The following is a 21,812-nucleotide window of genomic DNA, read 5'->3' as shown; positions in this document are numbered from 1 at the left end:
TTTGTATCACTTTAATTTTTGCTTTAGTGTTAGTGATCTGCACCAAGCTTTCGTGATTTTGTTGTTAACTTTACCGTCTTGACGCATACTTCTGCAACCACAGGCAAATGTCTCACGTTGCAGGCATGTCTGGATTTATTTATGGCTGGCTGCTATTTCCCACATTTTACAATAGAGAGGGATTTGGACGCATCCGGACTGGAACAGCTGTCTGGGTCTAAATTAGGATTTATCACCTAAATGACACGTCAGCGATTAATTAAAAGTCGTTTTGTTTCCTATTGACTGAAAGCACTGAATGTGTCCTGTGTGTTTGGCACAAAGGTGTTTGTGTTGAGAGTCAAGGCTCTTGATCCACCCAAGTCCTTATCTGAGCTTGTGTTTCCGAGCAAACACATCATGCCGGGCTGAGATCTCTCGGCTCGCATGACATCAGCTGTTTACGCTGGGGGTCAGATTCCCAGCGACCCCTGCGTGACCTGGTCCGTGCCGGCGGTGGCTCGGTGTTGGTTTGGTGTTGGTTTGGCATGTCTCCCGGTCCCCCCCGCGGCTCGAGGGCTCTTCTGCTCTTCTGCTCGGACCGTGTGGAAACAGCTGGCACCCGGTGGGATGTAGACTGAGCAAGAGGAGAACAAGACGCTCTTGTGAAATATCTCTGAGATGTTTCAATGTTTCATATCTGCTTGCAAATTTGCAACCTTCCTCATTTAAATCTTTTTTATGAATAGAAATGAAATAGAATTTTTGTATCAATGTACACTGCAAAAAAATGCTTTTCTTACTTAGTATTTTTGTTTTGTTTCCAGTCCAAATATCTAAAAGTTCTTAAATCAAGAAGCATTTACTAGAGAAGTAAAATTACATAAGAAATTCTATTTTGTTTTAAGATAAAAAGAAAGTAATTTAAGTAATTTTTGCTTAAAACAAGCAAAATTATCTGCCAATGGGGTAAGAAAAAAATCTGAATTCGAATGGAAAACAAGAAAAAAAATCTTAATTCAAATGGAAAACAAGATTATTTTTCTTACCCCATTGGCAGATCATTTTGCTTGTTTTAAGCAAAAATTACTTAAATTACTTTCTTTTTATCTTAAAACAAAAAAGAATTTCTTATGTAATTTTACTTCTCTAGTAAATGCTTCTTGATTTAAGAATTTTTTGATATTTGGACTGGAAACAAAACAAAAATACTAATTAAGAAAGCATTTTGTGCAGTGTATAATTAATTTCCTCAGTTTAATGCATCCTTGCTTGAGACAAGTGTTCATTTCTTAAAGTCCCCCTGTAGTCAATAATTTTATCTCATATTTGATCACCAAAATTACATACTTAAGCGTTTCTTCATTGAAAAAAATGTCTTCATGCCTTAAAATAGCTTGAATGTAACTCTACACCCTTGCCTCATTTAGTATATGCAGTTCTATCTTCAACAAATCTTAAAAATTTCCATTTTATTCCATTTGTCAAACATTAGAGTTTCATGTTGTGATGCCAACATTCACTTATAGCAATTGATTTTAAATAAAAATAAATACAAATGTTTTTAGTGTTTTATTTTGGAGAAGATATCCTCAGCGAACCTCCAAAATTATATTTGGTTGTATTGCAACTTTTTACAATCTTCACATTTAAATCTGTTTTTATTTTATTTTCCTTTTTTGCCTTATTATGTGGTTCTTGCCATGAAACAGATTCAGTTCAGCTGTCAAAAAGCTCCTAGACATCAAATGTCCATGTAAACTTACTGTATTAATGCCGCCTTCATGTCCTGCGGGATATTTGTTCCTTGTGAGTTTGGATGTTTCGTGATTAAGAAATGTATTGTTGACATTCTTGAACAAAATTAAATGGAACCGTTGGAGATTTTTGCTGGTCTCTGCAAAGTGTGAATGTATTTTATCATGAATTGAATTCAAGTGCTGGCCCTGGGAATGATGGGAAACGTGTACACTTTAAACACTAATCTTGTTAATATGATCATTCTGACATGATTTGCTCTATTTTTGACCTCTATGATCATCTGTTATCACACATGGAAACTGCAGCATAGCATGCACTAAATATCCCATCCAAACACGCTTTCATGTCGTCCTGAGAGACTATAATTCACGGGGAGTGGTTTGCCTGGCGTTACTGTAAACATGCACACAGCGAGGAACGCAGATATATCGGCTCATTTGTCCTCCGTAATGGAAATCCTCCATATATTAACTGAACGCCTGCTTCTCGAATGCTAACCTCAGCTCGTCCTCCATGTGTTTCTGGACGTTTTGCTTGGCTGGACGAAGATGAGGTGATGAAGTCCAGAGAAGTTTTAAAGCGCTGTGTGTGAGGGTAGCAGTGTGTGTTTGCTCAGGTTCGGTGAGGTTTATCGCGTTCAGTGTTGAAGAATCAGACCTACAGCAGGTCTGCACATCTGAAGTGCTTCACGGATGCCGTGAAATGAAGGAAATGTCTGAGCTGTTGAGTTTTAAATACAAAAAGGTTTCAATGCTTTTTTTATAATGAATCTAAACACATCCCTAGTTTTCCCACTGTGAATCCTGTATGTAAATTCACATTAGGATCCTTTAGGTTGCAAATGAAAGCAGAAATGTGACCCTGGATCACAAAACCAGTCATAAGTCGCACGGGTATATTTGTGGCAATAGCCAACAATACATTGTATGGGTCAAAATTATCCATTTTTCTTTTATGCCAAAAAACATTAGGATATTAAGTAAAGATCATGTTCCATGAGGATATTTTGTAAATTTCCTACAGTAAATATATAAAACATTTATTTTTGTGAGTGAATGCAACATTAATGGACAACTTTAAAGGAGATTTTCTCAATGTTTTTTTTTTTTTTTTGCATCCTCAGATTCCAGATATTTTCAAATAGTTGTATCTCAGCCAAATTTTGTCCTATCCTAACAAACCACACATCAATGGAAAGCTTATTTATTCAACTTTCAGATGATGTATAACTCTCAATTTCAAAAAATTGCCCCATGTGACTGGTTTTGTGGTCCAGGGTCACAAATTTCATGCTGTGGTCGGTTCTTTATTATTGTTTTTGACTGGTAATGGTGATGGTGGTAAGTGTGTGGAGTAGTAATAATAATAATAATAATAATAATAATACGTTTTATTTATATAGCGCCTTTCCAGGGCTCAAGGACGCTTTACAATGAACAATCAACAATAATGGTAATGGACAATAATAACAAACAAAACAACAGTAGGTAGATGAGAGTAAAAGTACAGTAAAGGAGAATTATGTAGACGGGGCAGCACACAACAGCATGTAATACAACTTAACAATGGTAACATTCAGAAAATAAGTGAGTTTAAGTGAGTCAGAAATAGTATTAACACAACAGAGTGATCGGGGGAGAGATTTCCACACTGAATGTGTGTGTGGAGTGTGTGTTTTCATGCCTGACGGGGCTGTAATGTCAGCTGGGCCACACATGTGTGTGTGTTTGTGTCGTCTGGCCTAGTTTTAACAGTGAGGTCAGGGGTCACGTGCTGCAAGCGTCTTGTTAAAACTGTTGTGAAATCGCCAGTTAAGAGTGTTTGTTTGCCAATGCTTGCTTGAATGACAAACTCTTGTTGCTGTTGTCTTTAGTGTTTGCCGACACCGTTTACTGTGTCAGTTTTTTAAATAAAAACTGAGAAAGTTGATGTCGAAGCTGGAATGAAATTGCTTTCGCAAGCTATTTTGCCAGTGAAACAAGATATTCATTTGGACTTTAAACACGATTCCACGTTAAAATAAATGTTTTTGTGCGTTTACACAGGTGCCTGTTCATGTGGTTCATGTCTAACGAGCTTCATAAGTGATTTTCTTCTCTGTCTGAACAGCAACGGGCTCCAGGGAAGGCGCTGTTTGACCTGGTTTGTGCTCATATGAATCTCGTCGAGGGCGATTACTTCGGTTTGGAGTTCCTGGACCAGCGGAAAATGACCGTGAGAAACATTTTTAACTCTGATTTCAATGTGTGAAAGATGATTGTAAATGTAAATGCATAAAACTGAATGCCTGTCTCATTTGAGATGTTTTGTCGTTTGATTCATGCATCAGGTGTGGCTGGATCTGCTGAAGCCGATTCTGAAGCAAATCAGACGTATGTATCTCTGATATGAACATTGAACTTGACTACCAGACGACACGATCTGACTGCATGTCAACATGCGTTATCTTTCTCTGTCTGCAGGACCCAAGAACATCATCCTGAGATTCGTGGTGAAGTTCTTCCCTCCGGATCACACGCAGCTTTTAGAAGAGCTGACCAGGTATGATCTGTGTTATTCATTTAAAGCGTTTAGATAACCAACACAATGAGTTATATTTTTAATTGGAGCCAGTTATCATGCTTGGATAATTGAATATTCAACATAATATTCTTTAAAATAATAATAATTATATATATGTATATATATATGTTGTGTATATATATATATGTATATGTGTGTGTGTGTATGTATATACACTCACCTAAAGGATTATTAGGAACACCTGTTCAATTTCTCATTAATGCAATTATCTAATCAACCAATCACATGGCAGTTGCTTCAATGCATTTAGGGGTGTGGTCCTGGTCAAGACAATCTCCTGAACTCCAAACTGAATGTCAGAATGGGAAAGAAAGGTGATTTAAGCAATTTTGAGCGTGGCATGGTTGTTGGTGCCAGACGGGCCGATCTGAGTATTTCACAATCTGCTCAGTTACTGGGATTTTCACGCACAACCATTTCTAGGGTTTACAAAGAATGGTGTGAAAAGGGAAAAACATCCAGTATGTGGCAGTCCTGTGGGCGAAAACTCCTTGTTGATGCTAGAGGTCAGAGGAGAATGGGCCGACTGATTCAAGCTGATAGAAGAGCAACTTTGACTGAAATAACCACTCGTTACAACCGAGGTATGCAGCAAAGCATTTGTGAAGCCACAACACACACAACCTTGAGGCGGATGGGCTACAACAGCAGAAGACCCCACCGGGTACCACTCATCTCCACTACAAAAAAAAAAAGAGGCTTCAATTTGCGCGAGCTCACCAAAATTGGACAGTTGAAGACTGGAAAAATGTTGCCTGTTCTGATGAGTCTCGATTTCTGTTGAGACATTCAGATGGTAGAGTCAGAATTTGGCGTAAACAGAATGAGAACATGGATCCATCATGCCTTGTTACCACTGTGCAGGCTGGTGGTGGTGGTGTAATGGTGTGGGGGATGTTTTCTTGGCACACTTTAGACCCCTTAGTGCCAATTGGGCATCGTTTAAATGCCACGGCCTACCTGAGCATTGTTTCTGACCATGTCCATCCCTTTATGACCACCATGTACCCATCCTCTGATGGCTACTTCCAGCAGGATAATGCACCATGTCACAAAGCTCGAATCATTTCAAATTGGTTTCTTGAACATGACAATGAGTTCACTGTACTAAAATGGCCCCCACAGTCACCAGATCTCAACCCAATAGAGCATCTTTGGGATGTGGTGGAACAGGAGCTTCGTGCCCTGGATATGCATCCCACAAATCTCCATCAACTGCAAGATGCTATCCTATCAATATGGGCCAACATTTCTAAATAAAGCTTTCAGCACCTTGTTGAATCAATGCCACGTAGAATTAAGGCAGTTCTGAAGGCGAAAGGGGGTCAAACACAGTATTATTATGGTGTTCCTAATAATCCTTTAGGTGAGTATGTGTATATATATATATATATATATATATATTTATATATATATATATATATATATATATATATATATATATATATATATATATATATATATATATATATATATATATATATATATAATATATATATATATATATGTGTGTATATATATATATATATATATATATATATATATGTGTGTGTATATATATATATATATATATATATATATGTGTATATGTGTGTATATATATATATATATATATATATATATATATATATATATATATATGTGTGTGTGTGTATATGTGTGTGTGTGTGTATGTATATATGTATAGTTTGCATTTCGATATATAAATGTTCAGTACAATACAGAGATTTATTGAGTTTGGTTGTAATGTGGCCTCAATCGCTCAATAATATAATGCATCTGATGTAGAAAAGTGAATGTTAAATCAGGCACTGCCTGTAACGTCCCTAACTGATGACTTATTTATGGCCAAACTGCATGTTAATATTCTGCGGCTGATTGTGTCGACACGCTCTCGCCTGACAAGCGTAATGGATTTTACAACACTTTCATGCAGTCTTCACAGACAGAATGACTTGTGGCACATTTCCCCGCCGGCTATAGAAAGTCAGGCATCAGTCAAGAGAACAATTGGTGCCGTGAGAGAGAGAGACTGGGGCAGAATGAGCGCTGTGTTCGGGTCTCCCAGGATTCCTGGAGTCTCTGTGGATCGACACGCTGTTCTGGACGGACACTCGGGAGCTGTTGGCAACACACAAAGAGTTTCTTATTTTCCTGAGATGGCTGCGTATTATATTTCCGCCAAACCTGAAACCTTCGTCCAAGGACATTTATGCCTTTGCAAAACACTTCAAGCTGTAAAAATCGCTTTGATGGATTACGTCAACAACATAGCTGATATCATACCAGAATATGTGGGAAGTCAGTTTGAAGAACTGGCAGTTGATTTGAAAACTGTATATTATACTATTTATTAATATTTTGAAATAGCTTTTATTTTTATATTTTCAGTTTTTATTTTAATGTTTTAGTAATTGTATGTGCCTCTGTCTTTTTTATTTTTCTTCATATTTCTATATATAGTTTTTGTATTTTTAGTACTTTAACTTCAACTTATTTCAGGTAGTTGCCAAAGAAACGTTTCTATTTTCTTTTTTTTCTAATAAGTATATTATTTCAGCTTCATTTCTATTATAGCTAAAGAAATTATTATAGTGCGTTTATATTATTTTTTATAGCAGATATGGATATTATACATACATGCCGTCAAATATCCGTCAAATCTAATATTGTTTGTAAATATATAATGTGTGTGTGTGTTGTGCATGCATACACACACTATATATTTACAAACTTTTATGTTAGATGCGATTACTCACGATTAATCGATTTGACAGCACTAAACATAACATAATTAAAATAAAAAACATAATTTCTTTCTGACACAAAAATAGTTGATAGTTATTTTAAATAAAAAGTAAAATATTGTCAAGGCAAGTACAAAAATATGGACTATGGTCCGACTGGACCTGCAGAAAATATCCTTACTGTTGAGCTGAGTCCTGTCCTGAATGATGATTGTGTTGTGGTTCAGTAAATGTGTTTGGCCGACGCACAATAACAGATGGACATACTGAGAGAGAAACGCTGCCAAACTCAATTAGAACGTCTCTCTATAGTTCACGGCTGCACTTAGCGTCGCGAGAAGATGCTATTAAAGCGTGACTGAAGTGAGGCTAACCTTCAAACACAGGGACTTCTCTGATCTGTTTCATGAAAAAAACAGAGAATATTGATTTAATGCTTAAATTAAATGTATGCTCTTACCTAAAATACCTTGTTACCTTGATAACTTCCAACTCAATTATGTAATTGTTGCATGCATTAAATTGCCTGTAATTCAGTCAATAAGTGTCTGTCGCTGTCCTGAAACCTTTCCATTGATTAACTGTCTCATTCTGACTCGGTGTCTTTGCTAACGAGCTGTAATGATGTCCTTCTCTCTGTCGACAGGTATCTTTTCGCCTTGCAGATCAAGCATGACCTGGCTTGTGGACGTCTGACCTGTAATGAAAGCAGCGCCGCCCTGCTGGTGGCTCATATAGTGCAGTGTAAGACCTTTTGACAGCGCTAAGGGTGTAAAGATTTTCTCTGACAAAGATTCAATTTGATTATGATGCTTTACGAAATACGATGCGTGGTTTAATTTGTGCATCTGCCTCTAAAGTTAATTACAAAGCTAGATTTGGTCGATAGTTGACTAAAAATAGGTCAGTAATTGTATTTTGAAAAAGTGTATTTTGTATTTTGATGATTTTAGCACGATCCATACAGTCAAACGCGATCAAAGACATTCACACAGGGAGCTGAAAATAGGTCAAAAATAGTGTTTGGACAATGCACAATACATTGGGTATTATTATAATAATTATCATATAGTGTTATTAAATCTCTATCACAGAGCTGGATGTTTTTTTAAGTGCATTAATCTTGTCTTAGACTTTGCATTGCCAAGCTGATCCTCCAGCAGAATTTCTGATGGTTTATGTAAATGACAGCGCTGTCATCGGGTGGACGGATTAGATTTTTTTGTGTAGTCGCTCATGCAAAACCGTGTTTCGATCATGTCCAACAAGCTTCACTTCCACATCACATAATCACAGACCGGTTAGTTGCTATGGAAACCACTGTTGAGCATAAATATGGACTAGAGTCGCATCAGAATCAAGAGGCAGACCAAAAACCCACACATTTAAACCAATTATATATATATATATATATATATATATATATATATACATATATATATATATATATATATACCGGTATATATATATATATATATATATATATATATATATATATATATATATATATATATATATATATATATATATATATATATATATATATATATATATATATATATATATACATATACATATACATATATATATATATACATGCATGCATACATACATACATACATACATACATACATACATACATACATACTTATTTATTTATTTATTTATTTATTTATTTATTTATTTATTTATTTATTTATTTATTTATTTATTTATTTATTTATTTATTTATTTATTTATATATATGTGTATATATATATATATATATATATATATATATGTGTGTATATATATATATATATATATATATATTTATATATGTGTATATGTATATGTGTATGTGTGTTGCATGCATGCATGCATCCATCCATCATGCATAAATACATAAATACATACAGTACATGCATATGTGTGTGTATATTTATTACACACATATTTATCTGTATGTACAGTATGTATGTATGCATTTGTGTGTCATATATAAAAAGATGCATATTAAAATCGTCTCTGTTACTATGGTTACAGCTGAGATTGGAGACTTTGACGAGGTACAATGTAAACAACATCTACTCAACAACAAGTACATTCCAGAGCAGGACACATTGATGGACAAGATCGGTGAATACCATCGGAAACACGTGTGAGTGTGAAGTCATGGCTCAAAGAGAAGTCAAACCAGTTAATTGGTTTAAAGGATGTTTAATGCAATATGGACCATCTGTAAGCAAAGATAACATCAGCATTAAATGATCAGTGTGCTGTTTATTGCCACTTATGAAGGAACTTCTTATTTTGCAAAATTCCTTCTTTTTATGTCTTTGCTGATTAAACAGACATTCAGGGAGTTGGTAATTGTGTACAATTTGTGGATTGCTTTGACATTTAAAGTTCATCCCACGTTTAATTTAGGAAGTGCAACATACTATGATATTTATCAGTGAGCAGCAATTATAAGAAATTATAAACGTTCTGTTCCTGGACGCTGATTCTTAAATGATATACAGAGTGTTGAGGTCGTAATTAAGCTTATTTATCTTTTTGCCCCAAAAAAAAGAGGCTTAATTTTGTACGATTTAACCATTTCACAGCGGCCAGACGCCAGCTGAATCGGACTACCAGCTTTTGGAGATTGCACGAAGACTTGAGATGTACGGAGTGCGTCTTCACCCCGCGAAAGATCGAGAGGGAACGAAGCTCAGCCTCGCCGTGGCTCATTCTGGTGTGCTGGTTTTTCAAGTAAGTTAACATGCTATTTAAAGTTTCACCCATTGTAGCTTTACGAGATGAGCACTGAGGATTATCCTGGTTTTTATTTTATTATCCTAACTCATTTCTGCTTTTATTGAAGCTTTCTTGTTGTCTTAAACTCTCACTGAATGCACTTTTATATCTTTTTTTATATGACTTCTAAAGGGACACACCAAAATAAATGCTTTCAACTGGTCTAAAGTCCGCAAGCTGAGCTTCAAGAGGAAGCGCTTTCTCATAAAACTGCGACCTGACTTAAATGTAAGTGCACTTTTTTTATTTTATTTTTATTATTTTATAGCAGTGTCCGAATATCTCAATTCAAAGCTATGTCTTTACCTGAGTCATGGATTCATAAATAACTTTTGGTACTTGCATAAAGCATTTTCTGTCCATTTGCTCTCCAATATGTGACCCTGGACTACAAAACCAGTCACATGGGTAATTTTTTTTACAATGAGATGAATGAATTTTTTAAAATTAGCATAAGTTCTCTATTGCTGTATGGTTTGTTAGGATAAGACAATATTTGTCCGAGATACAATTATTTAAAAATCTGGAATCTGAGGGTGCGGAAAAATTTAAACATTGAGAAAATCTCCTTTAAAGTTGTACATTTATGTTGGCACAAAAATAAATGTTTTATATATTTACAGTAGGAAATTTACAAAATATCTTCATGGAACATGATCTTTACTTAATATCCTAATGATTTTTGGCATAAAAGAAAAATCGATAATTTTGACCCATACAATGTATTGTTGGCTATTGCCTCAAATATACACGTGCAACTTGTGACTGGTTTTGTGATCCAGGCTCACATATAATAAATGACTTGTATATATAGTTTTACTAGGACAAATAAGACACAATGTTCCGTCTCTGTTCTCTAAAGCAGAGTAACTGTCAGGATACTCTGGAGTTCATGATGGGAAGCAGGGACTGCTGCAAGGTGTTTTGGAAGATTTGTGTGGAGTACCATGCCTTTTTCCGCCTGTACGAAGAACCCAAACCCAAGCCCAAACCAGTTTTATTCACCAGGGGTTCCTCCTTCAGGTTCAGGTAACAAATAGTGCAGATACATTTACTCAAATGGTGTCTCATGCAGTTCAGCACATCATCAGAAATTAACTGTATCGTTAAGGTACATTTCAGAGACATATTTTACCTCAGTAACTTCTTTCCCTGGTTCAGTGTATATTCTGCATGGATTTATTTGCTAAATAATAGAGTCCAAGAAGGTCTCAGTTCTTGCCAGATGGTTAATGTTTTGACATTACTTTGTTTTTGAACCTGTCTGTCATTTGTCATGTTTTGTCTCATCAGTGGCCGCACACAAAGGCAGGTGATTGATTATGTAAAGGACTCAGAATTCAAAAAGGTTCCATTTGAAAGGTGAGATTTCTCTGTTGACCTTTGTCTAAATGTCACTACCTTTCTGCTGCATTCCATTTTTCTTCAAAAGTCAACACGCCAATGAGAAAGACAAAATATGAGTGCAGTTATCTATTTCCCAAGAACCTTTATCGAGATAAATCAAATGACCCATTCATAAACAATACGCCTCATTTACAAGCCATTTTTTTCAATATGATTTTCCAAATTCCATTCGAGCCACATAAATATGTCTCCATTTAGCATTTTCACCAGGTGTACTATCAGACAGGCTATTCATAGAGACTTGAGGAATGCTTCTTTTGACCAGTAACCATTAAGCCACCCAGAACGACCTAGCAAAATTCCCTAAAAACTACCTAGCAATGCTCTGGTAACACACGCCCTAAAAATCATCCACAGCATCCTAGAAACCACCTGGCAACACCCTAGAACCCACTTAGCAATGCCTTAGCAACCACCCACATCATGCAGCATCAAGGTTTTTTAGCACTAGACGAAAAATCTGGTTGCTGTTGTCTAGCAGTATCATTGTAGTCAATGCGCAGTAGTCAAGGTCTTTTCATTATCATACAGTAATGCAATCAGCCAACATCCATGAAGTAGCTGAGAGGATATAGGGCCACATCTTTGAACCTAGTGAGGAGATCCCCTTGGAAAAACTCCTTGCTGATTGTTTCCAATCTTCCATCCTCAGAAAACATAGTAAAGTCCAGTTCAACAGTGATCATTCTCCATTCCCACCAAGGCTGTGTGCTGAGGGCCAAGTAGAGGTGAGTGTAATCTAGCTTTGTAGATGAATGCATTAAAGTAACCCATATTATGCAAGCTTAAAGTCAGCATCAAAATCAACCCCAAATACTTTCTTAACTCTTTCCCTGCCAGCGTTTTTGATTTAGATTTTATTTAAAAAATAAATAAAAAAAAATCATTTTCACACAAAAAAAGTTGTATGGCCCCCAAAATATTTGGCTGTATGAAAAGCTGAACATGCAGTATATCAAAAGAAATAACAGCCCCTCTGCTTTTAAACAAAAAAACCCTGTTTTATCCTAGCTTCATGCATTCTTTTTTTTACTCAACTTGAATTTGGGTAAGTTTCATAAAAAAGCAACATTTTGAGCAAAAAGCTGATAAAATCACGTTTTTGTCAAAGACTACGTCTGGGTCGGATTCAGAACAAAGATTAAAACACAGATGCAGTAGATCGAGTCCATCAACAACCCTAAAGCTTGTCCTGGGTCGACATTTCATTCGGTAACATTAGGAAGTTTTGATTTATATGCTGTTTAATGTTGATGATCACATTATTTTACATATGCATATGCTTACATATGCTATCGCTTGTGTCTTTTGATCTGGAGATTCAGTACTCTATCAGAATTTGCCTAATAGCGACCCCTATCGCATAACAGTGAAAACACGTAAAGCCGGAAAATTACATCAATGGCGGGGAAGCGTTGTCTCATAAATGACGGAATATTCCGCCACCGGCGGGGAAAGAGTTGATACACGTTATTCTTATTCATCATTGCATGTGTTTCCAAAGTAAATGTCTTAATAAATTTTCAACCAAATTGTCTGCCTGTTGTAACTTGGTCCGCTTCCATTCTGCTATAGAATGTCTCAATTAAATGTCTTGCATTTTCTTGTTGACTTGTTGTCAGTTTATGCCTCTCATCCTGTTCCTTCTCAAATTGTTGCATTGTACATGTTGCAGAGGAATGCCAGTGCTTCAGGACACCAGGCGGACTCACCTCTTGGACGCACCCAAGTGACTGTTGAAAACACGTCTCTCCAGCGCTACACTGGAAGCCTAACCTCACAGACCAACGGATGCCGAAACGGGACCCACGATGAGGCAGATGCTCGATTAAAGCCATCCCCATCCAAGGAGCAGGCTGAGCATCTGAGCACAGGTCTAGCATCGCATGCTGCCAAGGGTAGCAGCTCCTCGATACCTTACATCGACTGCAGTGACATAGATAGCGAATATGATGTGGTCAAAGGCCTAGTCACCAGGTCTCACTCCCACACATATGACAATGATGAGGTTGAGCCAACTGGCTGTAGAACAAGCAAGAGTAATGGTTATGGAAACGGTCAGCACAATGGACTAGGGGCAAGCAAGTCTAGATTTCGGGAGTCTCCTTTGACCACCCATCGGTTGGGGAAGATTTCAGACACCTTCAGTGGTAGTCAGTTGTCTAATGGGTCGTTTTGTGGTAACGGATCACCATGTGCTCTACCCCTGAGCAGTACCTTGGTGGATGAGTTGTTTCAAGGTATGGATAGACGTGGTCTGGTCTCACCTTCCGGTCGCTTAGTTGGTTCCCGAAGTGCAAACTGTAGCCCGATGATGAGCAGTTTTCACAAAACCAACTCCCTGAACCATCCAGAGCAGATCGGCTATAGTGGTCATCGCCGTTGGGATGACGGTAGCCATTACCTCACCAATGGCCGACCTGGGAGCGAGGCTCAACATTACGGGAGCTACTCCCCAATTGTCAGTCGATCCCCACACTTGCAGAAACTCCACAATGGCATGCGCAACCGTTCCGACACTGACCCCATGATTCTGAGCCAGTTAAGTTCAACCCCGGCCAATGAACCGCGATCAGTGGTCTCGAGGGCTGAACGTATGGCCGCCCTAGAGCGGCGTGTTGCTGCTAATGGGTTTGGAGCGCCTAGCCAAGCTCGGTCCAGCAATGTCCAGCGTCTCTATGGAAGCCGGCTGAGTGCAAATGACCACAGTGGCCCAGTTCATATGATCGATGGATCCACTAGTAGTGGAACGGAGTCTAGTGATTCAGAGTCAGATGCAGGCAGCAACTCATACAGTCAGCCCCTAGTCTACGGAAACCCTGGGGCAGCCAATTCCTCCCCTATGCCCCGAAGCAAGTTCTCCTTGGGCAGTCTCCAACTTGAGGACGAGGGCCAAGAGGGAGAAGATGGCTACGGTTATCCCATCAATGATGAGGATGGGGCGCAATGCTTTAACTGCTAGAGAAGATGAAGTGTGCCTGGTTGAGGGTTGACTATACACCCATTTTGCCACTACAGGTGCATTGTGTAGTTTCTGTGCCGCTAGTGGGCATAGTATGGCCTGAAATAGCATTAACCAATTGGAGTTGGTTATCTGTTTGGCAGATACAGGCAGTGTTTGGTAATTACATTTAGTGGCACTAGTTGAGCAAGTAATACACATTTCAAGATCAACAAGATTAGCAATGATGGTATTTTCTCAAGATTTGGAGGGTTTAGGAAGAATACTGTGTTCTGCCTAAAGGAAATACTTTAATATTTCAAATATGCACAATTCATAACTTTTACTCTTTGAAGATTAACTTCAGATTGATGAGGAATTGAAGATCCTACTGCAAAGTGCCATGTCTGTAAATGTAGAGAATGAAAGCTGATTAGAACTGCTAAAAAAGTTACCCATATTACTGCTAACCAGTTGATTAGTCATTGAGTATTGCCAAAAGTTTAATATTGTGAAATATTTCTACTTTGTCAGTCTTGTAGAATGAAAGAATCACAAAAATACTGAAAGATGCCATACCTTTACTTAATCTGTAAATACTTCTCTGTTGGCCATAGCTATAGCTTACAGAAGCTAATGTTATGCAATATCAATATGTAATATCACTATTGTGTAGCTTTGACTGTCACAGCTAGGCTAGCTGGTTTACAGCTGCAACTTCTATATTCCGATGGATAACTTGTGTAAAAACTTGAACTAAGCTTGTATAGTCATATAAATAGATCATACTGCTTGGGTGGTGTATGGTATATTAGATAAACTAAGAGATTGTGTTGACGAGACGTAAACAGTTACGTCGTCATGCTAGCTTTGTTATTGTTTCTTTGTTTTTTTTAGAACTAGTAGAAGCTCCAAGTTCTTTACCTTTGTACTTGGGGTGCTGATCTGGTGGCATTGTCATGTTTGCTTGCCTATTTCCCAGCATGCATCACTCCTTAAAAGAAAAAACGACATTGTAAAGATCTCATATTATTTTGTTTTGCTTTGCTGCTTAATTTCTTTTTGCCTAAACAAACTGCTGTATCTCTGGCGCGCCTCATCAATGTCATCTGTCTGCGGTGTGTTTGCAATGCTTGATGTTCACTCGGTTTCTGAGTATATTAACCTGTGCTCAGGTTGCATTGCTTTTAAGACTTCTCCTGCCCAATGTCAGCACTGTTCTACCAGCATGTATCTCTGGAATGCCTCACCTTGTCTTTTTTTCCCTCTCCTGGAAGCATGTCAACCTGTCCTTGTCTCCAGCATTTTACCGCCCTGTCCTGTTGTAAAAGACTTGGCATTGACACGGGACCCTTAAAATGCAGTGGTCTTTTGAAGTGGAGATGGATGTAGGTGAGATTTGGACAGAGAAACTTGTTTTGAGGCTCAGCATGTGAAGTCTGAAAAGATTAGGAAGGTTTCCAAGAGCTATCCAAAATGTCCTTCAACTTATGCTCAATAGGACCTTTTATCCGGACATTTTTGCCCTTTCGCTCTCTCGGTTTTTGCTTATTGCCTTCTGATGCATTAGGGAAAACATTTGCTCTCACATACTTGCATAGTATAAGTTTCACAATCTTGTCTATGAATCATATATTGATTTAAAAATATAATCTTTTCTTATTTTCCAAATGCAAACTTTTCCTTTTTTTTGTTTGAGAAGTATTCTTTACTTTTGCATGGCAATCTTATGTCAGTGAAAAGTTTTCGAAAGTGAAGCCATTTGCAGGACCACTGCATTTTTTGGGGCCCGTTACATGAAAAGAAAGCATTGACGATATTTATTGGAAAGCGTTAGTTTACGCCACTGTTGAACATACGGTATGAATGTATATAGTCTTCACTCTCCCAGCGTTTCCAATGATCTGTAATTTATCATTGTCAGTGACCAAAGTAGCATTTCTGGCTTTTTGCAAGTTACACTAAAAATGTGATTTAACTTTCTTTTAGGTTTAATCAGAGTACCGTAGTAGTATTGAATGATTCACTCTTTTTCAACCTGTGATTCCTCCTGATTTTTTCAGTATGCAATGTACGTTGCTGAGGTATACAAAAAGTTCCAGATATATTTGTGTGATATATTGTAACTGTATACTCATAATTAACAGTGCTATCTCTGTGGCACATATGCAAAACAATTAACCATAAGTGTATGTGTTTACAAACCGTCTGACGTAGACTGTACAATAATTAATGACCAGGTAAGCAATGGAAAGTTCACACCTGTTAGCCTTTTAACTATTCCTCTTTGTTGCAATCCTGTAGCACTTATATAAATGGACTTTCTAAAGTTGCAAGGTTGTTCATTTTCTCGATGCCTCTTCACAGGTTCTGTATGATTGATGTCTGTTGGTTTTTTTTACTACTCCAAACCCCTTTCATTCCTCTTCCCTTGTCTTATTCATTTCTGGAACACTTTAACATTGTAAATGAATGTGTATTGGTAGCAATAAAACTTGGTACTTGTGAAGCGGGACTCCAGATGTTTACATTTCGATGCCTGACGGCCCCCCTTAGATGTTAGCGCCCCCCTCGTGTGTCTTGTCTTGTGGTAGAGTAGCCGTAGTCGTTCTAGTTTTGTGTGTTTTGCATGTTTGACGACGCATGTGTGCGAGCCACCATGAGGCCTTTGTCACCAGTTTGCAGATTTCCTCAATAATGGCTGCGCTGTGGACACTCGGTGCATTTGAAATGTCCCGGTTCGCATGTCGCATCCCATTCGTGCCAAGGCATGGGACACGAAACGTTGTTGGGCAAGTATGTGAATGTACTTGTGTAGTGAATGTAGTGGTCTGAAGATAAAACATGTTCCCCTCCCCATCACCCAGGGAGTGTGTTATGTATCTCGGCAGTGTCCTCAGGCGGAAATCCCAGACTGGGATAGTGTGACTCACTCATGTCTGGTTCCCGATGTGGCGCTGTCAGCCATAGTCCATTTCTAAACACAATGTGTTGTGCAGCTTCACCCGTTGGCAATGACCTTGAGATAAATCCAGAATCTTCACTAGTAGTGTTAAGGATTAAAATGTCAAAACTACCCTGCAGAAAAGACCAGCTTACACTGGCATGAATTTGCACGCTAGGTTGGACCATCATAGCCATGCAGTTTACTGGTAAAATTAAGATCAATTCGCTCTAAGCCAAGCCTTGACCAAGTAGTCTTGCTAGTGAAGAGTTCTAGTGGTCTAAATGCTTGCTTGGCTTCTTTTTCAGCAGGGTAGTTTTACTGCGTTTACATGTTGTACCGATTGCATTTACTAAGTGCAGTAAGTCCTACTAATCCATTGCTATTTGATGACCAAGTCTGTGTTGCTTCGAGGCTTTAGCATGACCTGCCTGTTCTCCTGTAGGTCCAGTTTCCAAGAGCCCTCAGCACAACGAGTCTCCGTCTGCAGGCAGCGTGATGGTAAACGGCCAGAAACAGAGTCTCAGTCTCGGCCAGAGTCCAGATGGACGTCAGCCTTCTCCTCTCACCAGCCCCTTACTGACCGACGCCGGCTTCGTTCGCACAGACGACGAGGACGAGGTTCGGAGGAAGGTTTGTCTTTTGGGGAGGGAATAGTGTTTGAGATTAGCACCATGTGCTAGTAAAAACTGGCTCTGGTGGCTCACTTTGGACGATTACTGTATAATTATACATTATGTGGTTTAAGTCAAATTGTTGACAGTTGTGAGAAGGATATTCTGGTCCTCGCTGATGATAGTATAGTGATGGGTTTTCAGGAATATAGTGATAAATTATATACCAGGGGTGTCCAATCCTGATCCTGGAGGGATCAACCCCTGTTAAACACACCTGAACCAGCCCTGCTATATATATAATACTACACCCCTGTTTTTTGTGATGTAAAAAATGAAGATAAATCATGTCAAGAACTTTTGCACATCTAATATAAAAATTACAGCCTACGCAATGGCTCTGAAAACACATTTCAGAGAAAAAGAAAGAAAACATTGGAATAAAAGGGTATGTGGCTGTGTAAAACAATTATCACATGCAGAAAATTGCTGAAATTAAAAGGAGAGCTTTATTTTACTTAGTATTTATTTCAAAATTCACTCTTAATCATCAAATATTGGCAGATAAATGTGCATGACCAATATATTGCCACTAGTTTTCACGTTTTCTTGCAAATATATACTTAAGCCCAGTTAGTTTCTCTCTTCTATGGCAAAACGTTACATTTGGACCCAGTAATTGTTTTTGTCAGCCCTTTTAACCTCTTTAATTGTAGGTCATGAACAAACACAGCATCAATCATCTCTCCGCAGTCGATTTCTCGGACCCTCGGCTAATTTCCCATTTATATTTCACTGTGCTTGATTTGAAGGTGCTCTAGACAAATTAAGGTTACGATGAGAAGTGGAAAGACTGCTTTAAAAGTGTTTTCTCATCAGAAGTGTCACTGCGTTTTAGTCCAGTGTCTCTGTGGACGTCTCAGAATAGGAGACCTAGATAAACTCAACCTAAATTCCAGTCTTATTTAGGGCAGATTATGTAGCGGCGGAGTGAGCGGCTCAGTGAACAGTGAGTTTTACTTTGAGACGTGTGTGTGTGTGTGTGTTCACGCAGTTGAGTGAGGATAAAATGTGGTTTTGTCGTAGATCTTGTCTAGTGATTTGCTACTTGCCATCGCACATTGACGTCACATGGTTTCTCATTCTGTAGAGCATTTTATTGGACCGTCTCCATTTCTGCTCTGTTTTTATCAGAAGAGAAAGATGCTTATATTTAAATACATTTAATCGTTTTTTGAAATGCTTATATTTGCTGAAAGTTACATTTTTATTTTAGTACACTAGCATATGGCCTTAAAGCTAATGGACATTATCATAAAAGCCACCAAACTATCATTTTGATTTCATGGCATCTTTATGTAGAAATGTCAAAATTAATATGTTAATTTTGCAATGCATTTTTTTTTTACGTGTTAAAAAAATATTTAACGCCATTTACGCAGCATCCTGTTTTTTTTTTTTCTGACTGCCCTACAGTATATTGGGTAACACTTTATTTGACAGTGTCTTTGTTACATATGTTACATGTACCATAGTAATAACAGTAAATTATGCATAATTACATGCAACTAACACTCAACCAAACCCTAATCCTACCCTAACCCTATATTAAGTACATGTTGTTCAGGGGTCTCCAACACGTCGCTCGCGAGCTACCAGTAGCTCGTGGCCTGATTGGAGGTAGCTCGCCAAGGGCCGTTCACATATCGCGTCTTTTGCGCGTTCAAGTTCGTTATTTCAAATAATTGAAGCGACACGCTAATTTTTTACTGGCGCTGTGAGTCAAAATGAAGGATGGGGGTGCACCCAAACACTACGGGTGTTTGTTTCTTCGCCGTAAATAAATCTTGAAGCAGAGCAACAGCAAGCGTTTTTCGGTAGTGGAAATCCATTAGCTATTAAAACTTCTTTGTCGTTGTGGAGAGCGCAGTGCATGGTTGCATAGCAACGACAAACGCCACGGGAAAATCGGTCCGAATTTTACTATTAATAATAAAAAAAATAAGCTGAAGTATGCGAGGTTTATCTTTTTATAAAAACTTTTTTGTCAAAACTTTATTTGAACTTGTACATGTTAGTAGATAACATGTTGCAAGACACTCCTTTTAAAATCTAGACATCATTTTTGATGTTATAATTTTAATGTTGATGTAAACAAAAAGTGAATATTGATGCTAAGTTTATTTGTTATTTGCTGGTTTTAGACATAATACTTGGTGAATTGATTGTATTGTGTAGTATCAGTACTTTTTGAACAGGATTCTGTGATAAACGTGATCATTTTGGTCACTATAATCATGAAATGAAATTTCCATGCCATTTCATCTCTAGTTATCATGTACTGTAAAATCAACTATAATTATGTGTTTTTACAGTATAATTTTCAGTATAAAGTACAATTTTCTATAATTTTTTAAAATCTCTGATTCTGTTCTTTTCTCTGACATTTAAGGGTGACATATAGGCCTACAAAAACTCTTTTAGGTCTAAAACACTTTGGATAGTTGTTAATATGAGAGTTATGAGACATTATTTAAGAGATTTAAGTATTGTATTGCATGAGTAGCTCTCGTCCACTTTCATTTTTAAAAAGTAGCTCTCAAATGAAAAAAGGTTGGAGACCCCTGATGTAGTTGATTAATATTACTCAGTACTTAAATATATAATTACACTGTAACAATGACACCTTAAAATAAAGTGTAAACGTATATTGTATATACGGTATATACATTATTTTGGAGATTCAGTGAACATAAAAATATATTAAAATGTATTACTAGGTGCAATTAATGGTGATAAATTACAGAAAAATGTGCGATTAATTAGTACTATTAACAGCAGTAATGGAAATATATCTCCTATAATTTTTTTATTTAATTTAATTTCTCTTTCTGTCCCTCTCTCCTGCTCACAGAGGTTCCCGACCGATAAAGCGTACTTCATCGCCAAAGAGCTCCTGACCACAGAGAGAACGTATCTGAAGGATCTGGAGGTCATCACTGTGGTAAGATTGTAAAAACACTCTCATGTGCTCTGTGTGTTTTCAGGATGTTTGTGGTCATTAAATGCCTCAAAGTCTAATGGATGTGTCTGGGACGTTGCTACTGTGACTTATGCTGTTATGTACATTTTGCATTAGTTTTAAATCACTTTCTCTTACCCCAGTTTCATGTGCAGAGGAAATTTGTTTATTTTCTGAAAAAATATATGCTGCTAACATTCCCAGTATTTGTTAAACTATGTTTTCTGATAGTTGTTAGATTGTTAGGTAGTTGCAAAGATGTTTGAGGTGTTGGGTAGGGTGTTGCTAGGGAGATTTCAGTGGTTTACAGGGTTTTTCTAGAGAGAAAAAAGTTTTAAACATTTCTTGTGAGCATGCAAGAGTTTCTCATGCACACAAACTAGTTTCATGCTCACTAAGAAACTTTTGCGTGATCATGAGAAAATTTTTGCTTGAGAAACTATTCAAAAAGTTTTAAAAAATTCTCGTGCATATGCAAAAGTTTCTCGTGAGCATGCAAAAGTCTGTATATATATATATATTTGTAAAGGTCCCTTTAGAGGCCTTTTACACAAAGCAAAATAAATTAGATCAGGACGTTTAAGCGTACTTTGTGTCTTTATCCATTTACAAATGAAAGGGTTGACTGGAGAATTGGAGATAAGGAGTTAGTCATTGTTCTTCTGCTGTTTTCCTCCTCCGTCTGTACGTCGGGGGTGTAACGCGTCTCTTTGATGTCTTGCAAGGTAGCGGAAAGAAGCAGCAGGGCGACGCGTTTACACGTCTCATAAATATTTCCTCTTGGCTTGTGGATCTGAGGCTTTGGATCCCAGACTTCCACAAGCTGACGTTATTACAGCTGCATCTGTTCAACAGTTTGAACACCTTCTCGGATGGGAGGGTGTTCAGCATGTCGATTGGTGGTTGCCTGTTATTCAAAATGCTATAGAATCACAGTACATTTAGTGCTGGAGTCCTGATGGACGTCTTGCTGTATCCAGAACAGTAGATCGAGGAGACAAAGACTCTTTATTCAGGGATTCTTCAGTCATCA

The 21,812-nt window shown here is 37.7% G+C and overlaps 1 protein-coding gene across 3 annotated transcripts in view; it reads left to right on the top strand.

Moving 5' to 3' along the window:
• The window catches only part of farp1 (FERM, RhoGEF (ARHGEF) and pleckstrin domain protein 1 (chondrocyte-derived)), a 90,272-nt gene that overhangs the window by 42,597 nt on the left and 25,863 nt on the right, over positions 1–21,812 (top strand). Inside the window, exons 3-15 of one of the 3 annotated variants that reach the window (XM_079864055.1) lie at positions 3,850–3,954; positions 4,070–4,112; positions 4,203–4,281; positions 7,717–7,814; positions 9,096–9,210; positions 9,659–9,806; positions 9,984–10,079; positions 10,717–10,880; positions 11,145–11,213; positions 11,911–11,986; positions 12,934–13,132; positions 17,589–17,776; positions 20,672–20,761. In XM_079864055.1, coding sequence (XP_079720181.1) covers positions 3,850–3,954; positions 4,070–4,112; positions 4,203–4,281; positions 7,717–7,814; positions 9,096–9,210; positions 9,659–9,806; positions 9,984–10,079; positions 10,717–10,880; positions 11,145–11,213; positions 11,911–11,986; positions 12,934–13,132; positions 17,589–17,776; positions 20,672–20,761 — 1,470 coding nt within the window. Of the gene's footprint in view, positions 1–3,849; positions 3,955–4,069; positions 4,113–4,202; positions 4,282–7,716; positions 7,815–9,095; positions 9,211–9,658; positions 9,807–9,983; positions 10,080–10,713; positions 10,881–11,144; positions 11,214–11,910; positions 11,987–12,933; positions 13,133–17,588; positions 17,777–20,671; positions 20,762–21,812 lie in introns of all 3 variants that reach the window. The other 2 variants (XM_079864056.1, XM_079864054.1) reach the window with 2 other exon arrangements.

The sequence above is a fragment of the Squalius cephalus genome (genome assembly GCF_949319135.1).
Source record: "Squalius cephalus genome assembly, chromosome: 2".
In the NCBI taxonomy this organism is placed as follows: domain Eukaryota; kingdom Metazoa; phylum Chordata; class Actinopteri; order Cypriniformes; family Leuciscidae; genus Squalius; species Squalius cephalus.
Note: the sequence above shows the minus strand (reverse complement) of the source record. Positions and strands in the feature narration are given on the sequence as shown.